Source organism: Nylanderia fulva, unplaced genomic scaffold (genome assembly GCF_048542155.1).
Source record: "Nylanderia fulva isolate GAGA-0341 unplaced genomic scaffold, ASM4854215v1 Scaffold1, whole genome shotgun sequence".
NCBI classification, from domain to species: Eukaryota; Metazoa; Arthropoda; class Insecta; order Hymenoptera; family Formicidae; genus Nylanderia; species Nylanderia fulva.
In genome coordinates, this window is record NW_028189192.1 from 3,912,862 (window position 1) to 3,930,939 (window position 18,078).

Sequence of the window (18,078 nt, forward strand, 5' to 3'; positions counted from 1 at the left end):
CAATGGTTAATATTTGAAAGACTTGTTTCAATACTTTAATTAAAGAAAATTATACTCATTGCTTTCATTATCGACATATCTTTATTAACATACTTGTAAATCTTGCCACGAACGTAAATCCTGTGAAATTCATTAAGCATAATGTAATAACTATTGATTACATCAATAAATCTTGTATGAAATATGAAAAAGCGTGATCATGACGCAAGATAAGAAATGTGTTTTTTAAGAATAAATGCATATTGTATTAATTATAATTAGATAATTTATCAATATTTAATTTTTTGATTAGGAAATTATTTTAAGCGAGGAGTAAATAATAAGAAAAATAAAATTAATAAGATACAAGATGAAAATTATATTTTTGTGAAAATTATTTTCTTATAAATATAAAAGAAAGTGATATCTTTATTACCATTTGATGATATTTATACGTATATTCAGGTATTTTTAAATTAGGTGTACGTTCTACTTTTGATAATTTATATTAGTAATTTACAAATTACTAATATATGTATATATATATTTTTTTTTCGCAAACAGTAGTCAAATTTGAAAAACTTCTTACTTCAATAATTTGCACATTTGGCAAACATATTATGTAAAAACCATAAACAGAGTAGAATAGGCATATATTAACGATATGACGAAAAATTCGATGCACATCAGTAATCAAATAATTGTATCGTTCATTAATGAATAATTTAGAAAGGGGTGAACTCGTTTAAAAGCAAGATGATGTCAAAAACTTTCGGTATAAGCAATATGTTATATATTATCACAAAGATAGCAAAAAGTCTTGAAATTTTTTCTTAAAAATATATTTAGAAAAAAATCCAGATTAATCTGTGTTTCGTTTATTGGGCTACTAATCGATATGTTATCACATCCGCATCGGATTTGCATTCTAAAATATTTTGCAACTTTATTTTATTATGACATATATTTATATATTTTAATTATTTTTATTATTTTAATAATATATTATAATAATATACATAAATATTATGCATAAGTATTCCTATATGTGTGTGATAAAAATATACCATTAAATAAGTAACTTAATAATCGTAAAAAATTCTTTTTATAAACATTTATGTACTAGAATTGAAAATAAGTCCTGTTAAATTTTAAGTATTAAGCACTTAATTAATAATAGATCGACCGAGCTTACTTTGTCTATATGAGTTTGATACATATATACATCTAACATAAGATAAGACACCTAATGTAGGTAAAGTCATTGATATCATATCGGCTACAAATTTCATAGTAATTTTAGATCTAAAAACACTTAATATCTAAGCATTTTATTAGCTATTGATATTGATAATTTCAAATGTAAAAACACTTAATATCTAAGCATTTTATTAGCTATTGATAAAAACAAGAAAGAAAATATAAAATATTATTTATCCGGAAATATAATTATTAAGACATGTTTGACTAAATTACTAACATGATCAAATTCTTTAACATAAATTCGATGAAATAGTGTTATAATAAATATTATAATAAAATGTTATAAATATTTAATTACAAATTGTAAGTTTTAATTATATTCAAATATTTTTAACTATTGTTTAATCCTTTTTTTTTAATATTTAGAAATAAATTATATGAATATTAATCAAATATACATACACTAATAATTGCGATTGCCTGAGGAAATGATAATGAAGTTCACGATTCTTATCAAAAAAATTCAATGCTTGGCCAAGGTGTATTATAGATTTATTTGTATTATTATACATACTACATTCAAATTTACATGTGTATATGAACAAATACACATGTTTTTATCTATAAATCATTATAAAGCAATAATGATTGTTTCTATAAAAATATACTTGATATTAAAAGATTAGTGCATATTTGAAACATTATTCTTACGTCTTTTCTCGCCTTATTCCAACATCTGTAGTTATAACTTCAAATTTTTCTCATAAACATGAAATAGGTAACCGCCATTTGAAATATCTTTAAAAGACACATTTTTGTATCTTTATTATTGCACTTTGTGCGTATCGACTATGATATATCATTTTCTTACCATTTTGAAACTCGGCAAAGACATCGGATAAAACTTACAGGCAGTCAGGACAAGCGGATAAAATCGTCGACACATTATTAGCAATAATGATTTCTGCTGTGAAACATCTGCATTGTACCAGGCGGAATTGTATCTGTAGGACCATAATTTTTGCATTGTGTAAAGACAGTCAAATTAAAAAATTCTTAAATAACAAAGTAAAGGAGTATTGTATTTAATCATAAATAAAATTAATATTTTAATATGACCCATTATATGGAATTTATATATAGAACATAATATCGGTTTTTTGTCAAAAATTCTTGTAGCTTTAAATATAGTTTTTTTTTCATTAGTTTATATATACAATATATATTATCTTAAATACTTCCGGAAAATTTGAAACATCACGTAAAATGTTTCTGAGAAAATTTAATATACATATTTTTTTTAGTTATTTTTTTAATTTCTTTCTCTTTTGCTCTATTTCTTTTATATGAGACGTATATATGTCTGTATATGTTATATATATGTGCATATATACATTTTAAATATAGTTTTAAATATATCATTTTGAAGATGTTACTTACACTTTCTCACATAAAATCGAGCTCATATCTGTAATTTTTTGACCCATATAATTTGGTAGGATCAAATAAATCATATCTATAATTATTAAAGTAATAGATACAAAAATTGCACTTCTATTCTCAATTCTCGTACCAAAACTTAGCTGAAAGAATACATTTTAGCATTTTAATAGCACGTAAAGCTTTACATATTTCTGCTCTCTCTAACAATATACCTTCAGTAATGAAAAACTTATCGACGTCACCATTCCTATTAGATCCATTAAAAATGGTAATGTGTGACTTGTTTCGATTAAGTTTACGAATCTTGTAATGTGAAAAAAGTCATATACATATTAAAATAACGATACTAACAGTGCTTCTTGTATATAGATATAAATATATAAGTAGATATAAACATTTATATGTGTGTTTAGAAGTGCTTTTATAATTATCTTGCATTTCAAGTTGTTCTACACGACGGAAGAATAATAATGTTTTTCTCGGTATATATGCATTATTATATACAAAGCTTAATGTAATGTAATTTTTGAAAATATATAAAGAAATGATAAATTATATGAAAGCAACAGAAATAAGTGAACGTAACATTGTTTAGTTATTATAATAATTTTTACTTTTAAATAACAATTCTGCCTTATTACGCAGATTACTTATAAAAAGTCGTCATGCTAATGCATTTTAGATAACGTGTATAAAATGTATATAAAAATGTATATGAAAATATATATAAAACAAAAAAGTACGAACCGAATAATGTTGGAATGTTGCTGTACAAAAAAGACTATATTTTTGCAACTTATTTTCGTCCCGCGAATTAAATCACGTTCCGTCTCATCTTTGATCACATAAAATAAGTGCTCAGCGCGATTCCTGTCAAATTATTTGCAAAACGAATACAAAATAACATAATAATAAGTAATTAAAAATATAACAAAGGAAATTGTTCTGATATTTAATCTGCAGATAAAATAAATACTGTCTCATACATCACATATGAAATTCATGCATTTAAGAATTAATAAAACAACAAGCAACTGTACGTTCCATTTTCTAGTATTTTTGTATAATAATTAAAAGTTAATTACGAGAAGAGTAATTCTTACCCTAATAACTCGCACATACCACAAACGTGATGCGTAACGGTCAGGTATAAACTCATACTGGCAAGAAAAACTAATGGTATCAGAATAATTACGATAGATAGGTAGAACAGAACAATGTAAATATACTGTTCTACATCGATATAAAATTCCACATGAATAGCTGATTGTAAGAGAGATTCGTTTACAGGCCGTATTATGCCAAAAACTACCGGTATGAACAACCATACAATATATCCTATTATAATCGTATATATTGTAACTGAAAATAATCGTAAATGTTTTCTAATCTAAATTTTATGTTAATAATTATTATTTTTGAAAAATCTTAAATTAAATATGCAATATAATTTAAAATGTGAATTAATTTTGAGCAGGGTCTCGTGACATAAAGTGTCACACCGAAAATATACAAGTATACATATATTGTTATTTGGAGACAATTTTTCCTCAGCAAAAATGTCATGGAAAGTCATCATTTTTTGCATATTCCCAATTTTTGTCATCATGTCATCATCTTTATAACTAAACCTTAAATTAAAATTTTATCGAAGTAAACTCTACTTGAAATTAATTGTAAAATGTGCGTGTGGTTTTGTTAATATTTTATTTCCACAAGGCTTAGTTTACGAAAAATTTTATTTTTAATCGCTTATAACTCGAAAATTATTTATTGATGCCTCAATATTATTGTAAAGAAAAAATTGTTTCCAAATAACAAGATCTACTCGTACATTTTCGATGTGACACCTCATGTTAAATACCCTGTGTGTGTGTATGTATACACACACGCACACGCATATATATATATATATATATATTGTATATATATATTTTATATTTAAGATTTATAAGATTTGAAAAGAGTTTGATAAGATTATAAATACGCATGTAAAACATAAAATATAGTACAAATGTGTCAATTTCTTCAGTATATAAAAAAGGTAAATCTATATTATTGACAATAAAATAAATATCAAAATAAAAACCAAAAAATTAGGAGTAAAGTGATACCGTACGAAATAAAATAATCATGTCTATGTATAGAGAATTTTATATTTATTTAGTAAAACTATATATGTATAAAATGAATGGATAATATAAATACGTTCATGACTCCGAATTACTAAAAGAAATGATCATTTGTTGAAAGTGATATATATGATAATTAATGTAATGTTCAATGCTGAAAGAGGTTGCACATTTATCTCATACACAAAAATACCCAATCTGAATCTCACAGTTAGAAACGCGGGCACTCTTTTTTAATATATAAAGCGTCTTATATTTTTTTCTTACCCGAACAATAAATTGTTGCTACTCTTGCAGTTTCAGCGTATTGATGCATGATCTTGATCTCATCGTCTGTTTTTTCAAGGGCCCAATCGTCCCACATAAGCTCATATAATTCTTTAAACTTAAGAGACATAAAACATTAAGAAGTAAATAATCATATTTGTTATACGAATAAAGATGTTAAAGGATAAAAGTAATAAAGAAATTAATTAGTTATTAATACATATATCTGATCTTTTATTCCATCAGAGAGTCTATATTACTATAACCGTAATAATTAAACTTAAATATTGAAAGATTTACAAATTTATTTATTATATACGATTTTTTTAATATGTTTACAGGTATCTTGTTTTACTTTTATTTTATTGATTATAAAATTTACTAATGATTGACGGAACTTACTTTGTCTATGTTAACAAGACGTGAATACAAATGCGTCAGATTACCTACTGTAGGCATAATCATTATTAATGAATCGCTTAAAAAATCCAAATCAACATCGGATGTAAATATACTGGATATCTAGAAAAAATAATTTTTTAATAAGATACAATTCTCGAAAGTTATTTATCGAAACGTTTTCAATTCTCATATGAGAAATTCTTTATCAAATTCTTTATTACAATTTTTTTACAATTTTTACATAAAATGATAAAATACTTATTTATTAAGTTTTAATTCTGTTTATACTGTTTATTGTATAAAAAATATATACATATTTTTTATAATGTATAATAGTTTTATACTTATACAGTATTTTATGTATATTATATACAATATATTATATATATATATATATATATATATATATATCAACATTGCGACTACCTGAGTAAATAAACATGATAGCATGATAATAGTGATAATGGTTCTTGAGAAACGAGCTCTCCATGTGCTCTGATAAGGCCATAATCCAGTAACTGACAGATAAAATCGGTTCAACTTGTAGTAGCGCTCTTCGGGATGTTCCATTTACTTCGAAGGATGTAAAAGAATAGACTGAAGAGAAACATATTATTCGATTGTTAATTGTTCGCCTATAGTTATCTCGTCCTGTTTTTAGCGTCTCCAATATCTCTATTATCTACTTTTTTATCTTCATGACATTATTGATGTGAATTATGTTTAAGAAAAATGCGAGCGTTTAACGCGGAAGTGAGAACTTTTCAGAAGCATAGAATAGTTGGCTATTTTTTCCATTCTGTAATCAGTTTTTGAATCTAGAATAGCGTTGCGTAGAGCACAATAATATTCAGATTTTAGTAATTCTACGCGTTTAATATTACAGACACATTAGATACATTACATATATGTGTATCTCCTAGCATGTGGATTTTTCAAAAATAAAAAATAGTAGAAAGTGTTTAAACAAAATAAAATAGACAAGGGCTCTCTCTCACACATACACTTTTTCTTTTTTTTCTCTCTAACATTCAACAATATTGTGTAATTATATATATATATATATATATATATATATATATATATATATATATATAAAATATTTATTATTATAAAATCGAAACAGTATACATAACAATTTAGTTATTATTCAGTAATTAATTTTTTGTGCCTTTTTATATTTAATTTTAATGTTGCTTTATATATTCCAATCTTCTGTTTATCAAATAAAAATTCACAATGCTTGGGCAAGGTGTATTACTGATTTATTTCAGTTATTACTACAGTTATACATACTACATTTAAATTTACACGTGTACACATGCGTTTTTATCTATAAATCAGCATAAAACACTAATTTTCTATAAAAATATTTTTGATTTTAAAAGTACAGTGCATATTTGACACATTACTTTCGCATGTTTTCTCACCATGTTCCAACATCTATGTATAGTTAGCGAATAACTTCAAACTTTTCTCATAAACATGCAATAGGATATCGCCATTTGAAATATCTTTAGAAGACACATATTTATTATTTCTTTATTATTGCATTTTGCACGTATAGACTATATATTATTTTCTTACCATTTTGATACTCGACAAAGACATCGGATAAAACTTACAGGCTGTTAGGACGAGCGGATGAAATCGTCGACCCATTATTAGCATTAATGATTTCTGCTGTGAAACATCTGCATTGTACCAGGCGGAATTGTATCTGCAGGATCATAATTCTTGCATCATATGAAAACAATCAAATAAAAAAGTTATCGAATAACAAACTAAAGGAAATATCTTATTTCATCATAAATAAAATTAATATTATTAGTATGATAAATTTTATGGATTTTTTTGTTAAAAGCTCTCATAATTTTTAAAATAAACATTTGCAATTAGTTACATATTTATCTTAAATATTTATTCTTTTTAATAATATTTAATTATTTTTTTCAATTTTTCTTATCTTTTTTCTATTTCTTTTACATTATATATAGTTAAGTACATTAAATGTAGTTTACATTATATGTAATTTATATGTACATTTTACATATACCTTTTGAATATATCATTGTGAATTATATTGTTACTTACACTTTCTCACATAAAATCGAGCTTTTATCTGTGATTTTTTGACCCCCATAATTAGGTATAATCAGATAAATCGCAACCACAATTATGAAAGCAAAAGATAGGACAAATTCACTGTCTATACTCTCAAAATTTATATCATAACTTAGTATCTGAAAGAATACATTTTAACACTTTGATAACACATAAAGTTTTACATATTTGCGCGCTCTCTAACAACATACCTTAAGTAAGCAAAGACTTATCGAACTCACTACTCCTGATAGATCTATTAGAAATGGTATTGTGTGACTTGTTTCGATCATGTCAACGAATCTTGTAATGTGAAAAAGTCATATACATATTAAAACAATGATGCAAATAGTGTTTTTGTATATAGATATAAATATATATGTAGATATAAACATTTATATGATTTAAAATTTGCTGAAGATGCTTAATTTTATAAGCATCTTAATTTTAAAATTGTTTCAATCGACGAAAGAATAATATTTTTCGTATCTATATTATCATATACAAAGCTTCAAAATGTAATTTTGGAGTATATAAAGGAATGATTAGAAATTATAACTTTAAAACAGGATCTTTCTCTGTATTATTAATAATAGTTTAGAAATTAAAAAAATAATATAAAATAATATAAAAGCAACAAGAGAGTAAGTAAAAGCTACATCATTCAGTTCATAATGACTTTTTGTTTTTAAATAGCAATTTTGCCTTATTATGCAGATTATAAAAAATCGGATTGTGCTGATACATTAGATATAACATTATATATAACCTATATAAAACGTATTAAAACAAATAAAAGTACAAACTTTATAACGTTGTAATGTTGTTGTATAAGAAGAACTATATTTTTGCAACTTTTTTTCGTCCCATCAATTAAATCGCGTTCCGCCTTATTCTCGATAACATAAAATAAACGCTCTGCGCGATTCCTGTCAAATTATCAGCAACTTTACTTTTATTGTATATACTATTCGGGAAAAGAATACAAAATAACAAAATAATAAATGAGAAAGTGTAAGAAAGAAAATATTGATGATATTTATGTATTTTGCAGATAAAGTAAATGGTTAAAAGTTAAATGCGAAGAGTAATTTCTTACCCTAACAACTCGCACATGCTGCAAACATGTTGCGCAAAAACCAGGAATAAAGTGGAACTGGCAATAAAAATTAATGGCATAAGAATAAATACGGTAGATAGGTAGAATAGAATGAAGTAAATATGCTGTTCTGTATCAATATAAAATTCCACATGAATAACCGATTGTAAGAGCGATTCGTTCGTAGGTTGTATATGGGCAGAAATTACCGGCATGAACAACCACACAATGTATCCGATCACAATCGAGTAAAATATAACTGAAAATCGTAAATGTTTTTTAGTGTAAATTTTATGTTATTAGCCATTTTGAGAAAATATAAATTTTATTATAAGTACAGCGCAGTAAGGAATGTGCGATCATATTTTTTTTCACAGTATGGTCTCCATCCAAAGATTCTATTATGCTTAAAAAGTATGTACAAGATTTAAGTGGATATAAACATAAATGTTGAATACATATTAATTTTGAAAATATATATAAACTTTATTTTCCATTTAATTCTATTATATTCAATATTTATTAAATCTGAAAAGACTTTAATTTGATGAAAGATTAAAAATATATATGAGATATGAAAATGAAAGATATAAAAATATATATGAGATTTGAAATATAGTACGAATGTCTTAACTTTTTTTAGAATATATAAAAAAGATGAATATCATTGATGATGAAATAAATATCAAAAAAAAAGTCAAATAATATTGAGAGCAAAGTGATACTTAAATTTACTCAATAAAATAATCATGCTTATGTGTCTAGAGAACTTTATATTCATTTTATTTGATGATGAAACTATATATGAATGTTTTGTATATATAAATAAATTTATGATTGTGTATTACTAAGAGAAATAGTCAGTTATTGAAAATGATATATGCGATGATTAATAAGATGCTGATAAAATGGATGTTGCATAATCATCTCAGAAATACAATTTGAATCTCACAGTCAGAAAGGTTTGCGTTTTTCTTATATATATAAAACGTTTCGTATGTTGTTTACCAAAATAATAAATCGAGATTGATTTCGCAGTTTCAGCATATTGATGCATGATTTTGATCTCATCGTCTGTTTTTTCAAGGGCCCAATCGTTCCACATAAGCTCAAATAATTCTTTAAACTAAAGAGACATAAAACGTTAAGAAATAAATAATCATATGTTATAAGAATAAAATAATAAGAAGAAAAAAAATAATATATAAATATTAATGCATATATATCTGATCTTTTATTCCATTACTCGCTATTAGTATAACCGTAACAATCAAATTTAAATTTTGAAAGATTGGCAGAATTTGTGTACTTATTACTACGTATTATTTTATATTTACTTTATTTTGCTTATATTTTATTGCTTATAAAATTTACTAAGTATGTAATGACGGACAAAACTTACTTTGTCTATATAAATAACACGGGTATATATCTGGAACAGATTGCCTGCTGTAGGCACAATCATTGGTAATAATTCGCTTATAAAGTTTAAATCGATATGGGGATACGTAAATAAGCTCGATATCTAAAAAAACATTACTAATTCTAATTAAACACAATTATCTAGAGCTATTTATCGTAATGTATTTGACTAAATTCCTCATATGAGAAATTCTTTATCAAATTCTTTATTACACAATTTTTTTACAAATGATAAAATACTTATTTTTTAAATTCTATTTATACTAATGCTAATTGTATACAAGAATACATGTGTATATATATATATATATATATATATATATATATATATATAATAACTAATATAATATTAGTATTAATAATACATGTATGTGTCTGTGTGTTTGTATGTTTGTATATATATTTCAATATTACGATTACCTGAGCAGCTACACATGATGTCATCAAAATAGTGATAACCGTCCTGAATAAACGAGCACTCCACTCGCTCTGATAAGGCCATAATCCAGTAGCCGATAAAAGAAATCGGTTCAACTTATAGTAGCGCTCCTCGGGATGTTCCATTTACTTTGAAGGGTGTAGACGAACTGACTGTTGAAGGCGAGAACATGTTATTCTTTGCCTATAGTAACTCCCTCCCTTTTTTTAGAATTTCGAGTAGCTCTATTATGCAATTTTGTCTATTATCTTTGTGACATTATTGATGCGAATTACGTTTAAGAAAAATACATGCGTTTAACGCGGAAGTGAGGACTCTGCAGAGGCGTCGAAAAAATCGATCGGTAGCGTGCAATATTCGGATAATAACATGGGAAAAGAAACATCTGGGGTGTGTAGTCTGCGACCGAAAATTACCTTTAATTGGTTTTTTTCCGTACTGTTTGTTTATCACGCACCCGATTATTTGTACTGGGGTAATATCGCGATTATTTTGCAGTTATTGTAGAGCAAAAAATAAAATAGTGAGGGAGGATAAATATTTGAAATATAGCAGATATTTCACACATAAGGGTACATAAAAAATGACGATAGAATAGCCGACTATTTCATGTATATCCATTTCATGATCAGGTTTTGAACAGCAAAGATAGAATTTCATAGGACACAACGAAATTCGGATTTTGGTAATTTTAAATGTGTTTATATCAATAGATAGAATTTTACATATGTGTATTTCCTAGACATGTAGATTTTTTTCAAAAGTAAGGAATAGTGCAAGTATTGAAAAAATGAAGAAATCAAAGTCTCTTTCTTTCTCTCTATATTTCTCGAATTATCAGACATATTATATTATTTTTGTAACACGAAAGTGAGAACTTTTAAGAGGCACCAAAAAAATCGCTCGTTAGATCGCGTGTAATATTCGGATAATAACATGAAAAGGGAAACATCTGGTGTTGGTGTGCAACCGAAAATTATCTTCAGTTAGTTTTTTCCGCACTGTTAGTTTTTCACGCACGCGATTATTTTGCTGCAATGGTGGCGTTGCAGTTATGTCTCGACTGTTATAGGGAACGAGGGATGGTGAAGGAAGTTGAAAACAGTGTATTTACACAATGTAGAACGAAATTGATGACTATAAGGGTATAGTATAAGTGTTTTGTAAGTTTTATTTCGAATGACTGTTAATTTGGACCTTTTTAAAATAATATCTCTAAAAATATTATGATATCTATAGATAGATTCTATTTATAGATAAAATCAATAAAATAAAAAAAGTGAAAACTCGATGAATTTTTTTTGTATTTCTGAGAAAATAAATGGTTCAAGCAAAATTTATAAAGAGATTCCATGGTATCTCCTCTATATCATGATCAGTTCTCGAATATCTAACAATAAGCAGTGTAGAGAAATTTGGTTTTTAATGTTATAGTTACATTAACTTTACGTGTGTGTGTAAATTTTTTATTATTAGTAGGCCAATAGAGACCACATAATATATTTTAATTGTCTGAGCATTGCATTCTTTTTACTGTCTTTATTTTTTTCTTGCCATTTTATATTCCAATATTTTAAATTTTTCTAAAAAAGATTAATATATTTTTTATTTATTAAAGTATATTGCAAAATTTTACTTTATATTCATTTAATGTACACATACTTATCTAGAAAGAAATAGCACTTTACATATTATATAATATATTTTTTTAAAAAGAATCTTTGATATAATAAAACGATAAATACATATTTGACATTTGACATTTTTGCGTATTTTTTACATTATTTGTAATTAGTAAAAATATTTTTACATTTGTTTGAGAAACATGCAATAGGAGACCGCCGTTTGAATTACCTTCACATAAAAACACATTTTTATTCTTTATTTTTATGATTTGCATGTAGCGAATATATATTATTTTCTTACCATTCCAAAACTCTGTACAGACATTATATAAAACTTGCAGGCAGTCAGAAAAAACGGATGAAGGCATCGTTTCATTATTATCAATAATGAGTTCTGTTCCGAAATGACTGCAGTGTACCATGCAGAGTTGTATCTGCAATATCAATTTTTTTATTTTTAAATCATTAGAAACTAAGTAAATTACCAATTAATGAAATAACGAAGACATTTAATTTAAGGTAGATTAATTAAATAAAAATTGGATCCCAATTACAAATAAATTTAAAAAAGTTCTTTTTATAATATTTTATTAGAGAAGTATTACAATTATATATATATATATATAGGTGTATATTTTTATTAGATATTTTTGTATTTGTACAAATATCGTATTTAATAATACATTCACTTTACACATATATTTTCCCATTCTTTTAATAGATTTCACATTAATATAAATTTTTTCTTTTTATCTTAAACAGATAAATTTCATTTTCAACACACTAAATATTACCGAAAATATAGCCAAAAATACTTTCAAAAATAATTAAATATATAATCATTAAAGAAATAAGTTATACCTACAATTTCTCATTTATACTTAAGCTCATGTCCGTGATTTTTTGTCCCATGTAATTATATACATATAGATAACCCAACGTAATAATAGTTAAACTCATAGATCTAATAGCTACTTCCATATCGCCGATCATATTTGGTATCTGAAAGATCTCATTTTAGCACTTTGAGATAACATACTTCGAGATAATTGTTAAAAATATTATTATCTATACATTTTTGTTATCAGCATACCTGCGTTAACGTAATGCTTAATCCACATATACATATTACGAGGTCCAGTAGAAATGATATTGTGTAACAAGTTTCGAGTGTATCAACAAATCTTGTAAAAAAATTATATATATATATATATATATATATATATATATATATATAAAATTGCATTATAATATATTAAAATTATGACAAAAATACTTTTTATATGTAAAAATATTGCTAACTTTTCATTTTTGTAATTATAAAATCAATAGACGAATCATTATAATTTTTGTATTACATTGAATAATAAGTTATAAACAATTATTTCTAAATTTAATTAATTAATCAAAAAATATTTCTTAAAGTATGATTTGTATTATCTAATTTAATACTAGTAACGAATTTTTTTGATTGTATAAAAAGTCGATAAAAAATAAAGAGTCATTCTTACTTTTTAATTTAATTTGCAAATCACAATATTCTTTAGTATTGCATTCATGAAAAATCAGATAACTTTAAGGCAAGGCTCAAATAAAGTGTACATTAAGTAATACGAACTGTAGGATGCTGTAATGTAGTCGTACAAAAATTGCTATGTCCTTACATCTCATTCTTACTCCATGTTTTAAATCATTTTCTGATGGGCTTCCGTAAAATAAATGCTCCGCGTGATACCTATCAAAATAACATTACTCTTATCAAAACCAAATTTGTTGACACTAAGCAAAGAAAAAGAAAAAAAATTAATTACTATTTATGAAAAAAGTCACAAATAAGAAGCAAAAATAAATAATAAGAATATAAAATAAAAAATATTTTGACATTTATATAGAAAATAAAAAAAACGATAAATTATGTACATGTCCTTTAAAATTGTACATGTACCATTAAAAATTAATAAACAAATTGTAAGTTTCACTTTATGAGCAATGTAAATTATGTAAATTATCTATTTTTTTTCGAGATAGTGATTAATTTCTTACCCTAATATCTTGTACATTGCACAAACGTGCTGCGTAAAAGCCATAAACATAGTACAACTAATAAGATAAATTGACGGTATGATATAACACAGGCTGAACATGCAGAACCGAATTACATAAAAATATTTCTCCTCATCGATAAAATAAGTGTAATCAAAGGGTTGCTTTCGCGGACGAGACTCATTTATGGGCGATATAACATCGAGAATTTCTGGCATACTTATATATATGATATACATACTCAGAAATCCATATGCCAGAACTGAAAAATTCGATAACTGTAAATCTTTTAATATAATCATTATATGTATAACAGCCATACAAAGTATAAATTTTGAATAGTGATTTTTTTGAGATTACATTAATTTCTTCATGAGAACTTTTAATAAAATAAATAATATAAGTAATATAAGATTCAAATAAGTGCAAAATGCGGAGCATAAGTAATATCCAAAATATATCATTAATTTTTAGTAGTTATAAACATCATTTTTTTATTGTAATCTTGTAATTACATGTCTTGAGAATGTTCGGTTTAATGAGATTATAATTCAGTGTTGATAAGATATAAAGAAAGAAAATTATTATCATAGTCTCATGTAATATACAGTCTTAAATTTACAAATAGAAACTTTTTTTAATAATAAAATAATTTAATATTTTTCTTACATATGTAATAGAACGTAAATTTTCTCACGGTTTTAGCTTGTTCGTGCATAACCTTGATCTCTTCGTCTGTTTTTTGCAAAGCCCAATCTTTCCACATATGCTCAAATAATTCTTTAAACTAAAAGACATTAAAGCGCAATAAATGAATATCTTATAATATATAATAAAGAAAGGTGGATAAAAAAAATATATTTGATTTATTTAGACATTGTGAGCCTCAGCATTAATGTAATAATAAAAATTAAACATTTAAAAAAATTTAAATTTTATTGTTGATACTTTTTAAAATATATTGATAATATGAATAAATATATAAGATTTTTTTTTATTTTATCACATGTATTTTATTTTCCATTTTATTCACCTCATTTAGGGATATTGTTTATAATATTGGATGCTAAAAAAGATAGTGATATGATAATAGCGTAATTAGAATCAGTTTAATTCTTTGTTTCAATAAAACATGCACGTGCCCGCAAATACACAAATGCATACATGCACATTTAAAATTTTTCAAAATTATTTTCTTTAAAAAATGTTTTACGGAAATTATATTTTTATGCATTAAGATATAAACATTATTACGTCATATTGAATATAAAATATTAAGAATATAAATAAAAATGATCAAGCTTACTTTGTCCATGTATTTGATATATGACCATACGTGACCCAAAACTCCTATTGTAAGTATAAATGCTTGTACCGTAATTACTAGAAAATCTCTACTGACATCAGTTACGAAAAAGTTAATTAACTAGAAATATATCATTAATTTTTAATAAAAGCAAAGGAGTAGATATAATTGTTTCTCAAAAGATATTTATCGAAATGTATTCTAACGGCTAATTTTTTTTGCATAATCAAATTCTATTTTATAATAAATTAGAGCAATACTTATTGTTAGTTATATAATTTTAATTCTTTTATATACTGTTATTTAAAATTTTTTTATTTAAAATTTATTATATATTATAATTTATAATATTTAATAAGAAAGAATATATCTATGTGTGCGATTATACCTGAAAAATTACAACCATTATTATAAGGGCAATATAAATGACTCTCATTAAATAAGCACTCCACTTGCTTTGATAAGGCCATATTCCGCTGACCAATAACAACAATTGGTTCAGTTTGAAGTAATTTTCAACATATTCCATCTATTGAAGAAAGGATTATTGAATGAGAATTTGTATTCAATCATTATTTTGTAATAATACTGTTTTTTTTTAATATTTTACTTATTGTTAGTTATATGTATATAGTTTTGCTTTTTTCCATTCTCGACGACATTTGTTTAGAACATTCATGCAATAAATTTAAAAAAATTCTATAGTTTTTTCGATACATTTAATTAATTTAATATAAATAAAATTAAAATTTCCTAAAAATTTATCGATACTTATAATATGTTTATAAAAATTATTGTATATGGTATTACATGATAATAAGAGTAACAGTGTAATTAAGATTAGATTGACAATGAGTATTGTTTTGACAAATATGCAAATACACACACATATATATGATAGAGAGAAAACATGTTATTAAATTTTTTATAAGGGCAAAAATAAGCATAAATAATTGTCGAGATATGTGTGATCAAATTTCTTTTATGGTCTGATATTATTTCAATGAAACACTCATATTGAATTATAAAATTTCAATTCTATGTGTATTATTATTTATAAATCTTAATTCTTTCTTTTACTTTAATTATAACATTCAACATAAAAAAATATTAAAATCCGTGACTACCTGAACACAAATGACAGCATAAAATGACAGTAATAACACAGTGTCTTTATGTGACAATAAGCAAGAGTACCATTTGTTTTGATGAAGCCATAGTCTGTGTGGTAGAAAAAATCGGTTCTTGTAATGAGGCTTCACAGGATGTTCCATTTACTTCGAAGGACTCAGAAGAACTGACTGTTGAGGACGAATTTGTCATCGATCGTTATTTTGTTGCTATAGACACTTTACTATTTTTTTTAGAGTGCACGCGATTATTCTCATCTTTTATTTCTTCTCTCCATTTTCACGGCATTATCGGGCGTATTATAATTATGAAAAATGCACGCGTTTGACATGAAAGCGAAAGGCGTCTAGAATATCGATCTGGAGGGTGCGTGTGTAATATTCAGCTAATAACATGAGAAATAAAGCATCGGTAGTCTACAAACGAAAATTGCCTATAGTTAGTTTTATTGCGTGCGCGATTATCTTATTGTCGCGAATAATCTTCGACTATAACAAAATAAGAGAAACAATCAGCAAAGGGGAGAAGTGAAAATATCGAAAATAAATGAAAATAGTAAAGTTATATATTTTATACAATATACGACGACAAGAAGTCGCCAGACAAATTCCTCTTATAATAAAAAGTGCGTTGGGGGAACGAAATTCTTATAACGGTAGATTCTTTCGAAGATAGGTACTCTTTCGAAGTAGCTTCCTCAAATATACTTCAAAATAGAAATATCCTAACAAGTACTTTTCTTTAAACAATTAAATGAAGAGACACATCGGAGAAATTTTTACATAAGACAAGTTAACTTATGAATTTCGATTTAACAAATCTTCCATTAAAGTAAGAGTTAATGTTTCCTGAAGACAGTCTGTATATTTCCGAGACAATAAAATGCTTTGGTAAAACCGCGAATTATTTTAATATTCCATATCAGAATATTGTGGTAGAAATCGGATTTTTGTGGTACTACTATATCAGTTTTATGTGTACCTTTTAGGGGAATAGTTTTCTCCAAGAATAAAAAAATGTACGTGGCAAATTAGGAAAAACTAAAAAAAGTTTTTCTTATTTTCTCTCTGTTTTGTAGTCTTGGCTGGCACAAATCGCTACTTTAATATATTTAATTAAAGTGAGTTTTATGAATACCATCATAATTAGACCTCATAATTTATGATCGATTTTATTAATCTAGTGTACCGTGAATGATTATGGAATTAGAAATCGAACCGCTTATTGAAACAAAATCGAAAAATCACGAAGATGACTAATTGTTCACGACACATTAAAACCGATTAATACATTAATCTTCTTAATGTATGAAATGTGCTTATTACATATGAGTATACTATAAAAAATAAGCGCTAAATATCGTGCAAATTTATTACTGCCGCGACATATTTTAGGTGAATAAAATATATAAAATATTTTTTCGGTTATTTAAATTAATTATTAATTAAGCACTTGATATATTATTGATTAATATATTTTTATTA

The 18,078-nt window shown here is 25.2% G+C and overlaps 3 protein-coding genes across 3 annotated transcripts; all 3 read right to left on the bottom strand.

The window, feature by feature from the left end:
- Positions 1–1,883: 1,883 nt before the first annotated feature.
- On the bottom strand, positions 1,884–7,116 carry LOC114928488 (uncharacterized). Its single transcript, XM_029299713.2, has 10 exons — positions 7,052–7,116; positions 5,853–6,023; positions 5,427–5,546; positions 5,025–5,142; positions 3,729–3,987; positions 3,373–3,495; positions 2,838–2,928; positions 2,623–2,765; positions 2,054–2,186; positions 1,884–1,980 (listed from the first exon to the last, which is right to left on the bottom strand). The coding sequence occupies exons 2-10, from the start codon at positions 5,994–5,996 to the stop codon at positions 1,933–1,935; spliced, it is 1,179 nt and encodes a 392-aa protein (XP_029155546.1). The 5' UTR covers positions 5,997–6,023; positions 7,052–7,116; the 3' UTR covers positions 1,884–1,932.
- Positions 6,564–10,733, bottom strand: LOC114928487 (uncharacterized). Its single transcript, XM_029299711.2, has 9 exons — positions 10,471–10,733; positions 10,031–10,153; positions 9,637–9,754; positions 8,629–8,887; positions 8,336–8,458; positions 7,742–7,832; positions 7,521–7,669; positions 7,014–7,146; positions 6,564–6,940 (listed from the first exon to the last, which is right to left on the bottom strand). Exons 1-9 carry the CDS (start codon positions 10,612–10,614, stop codon positions 6,893–6,895), a joined length of 1,188 nt encoding a protein of 395 aa, XP_029155544.2. The 5' UTR covers positions 10,615–10,733; the 3' UTR covers positions 6,564–6,892.
- Positions 10,734–12,263: 1,530 nt separating this feature from the next.
- LOC114928486 (uncharacterized) lies at positions 12,264–16,818 on the bottom strand. The gene is made up of 10 exons (XM_029299710.2): positions 16,661–16,818; positions 15,852–15,992; positions 15,464–15,583; positions 14,827–14,944; positions 14,158–14,419; positions 13,733–13,849; positions 13,208–13,298; positions 12,980–13,116; positions 12,416–12,548; positions 12,264–12,343 (listed from the first exon to the last, which is right to left on the bottom strand). The coding sequence occupies exons 1-10, from the start codon at positions 16,784–16,786 to the stop codon at positions 12,296–12,298; spliced, it is 1,293 nt and encodes a 430-aa protein (XP_029155543.2). The 5' UTR covers positions 16,787–16,818; the 3' UTR covers positions 12,264–12,295.
- Positions 16,819–18,078: the final 1,260 nt, after the last annotated feature.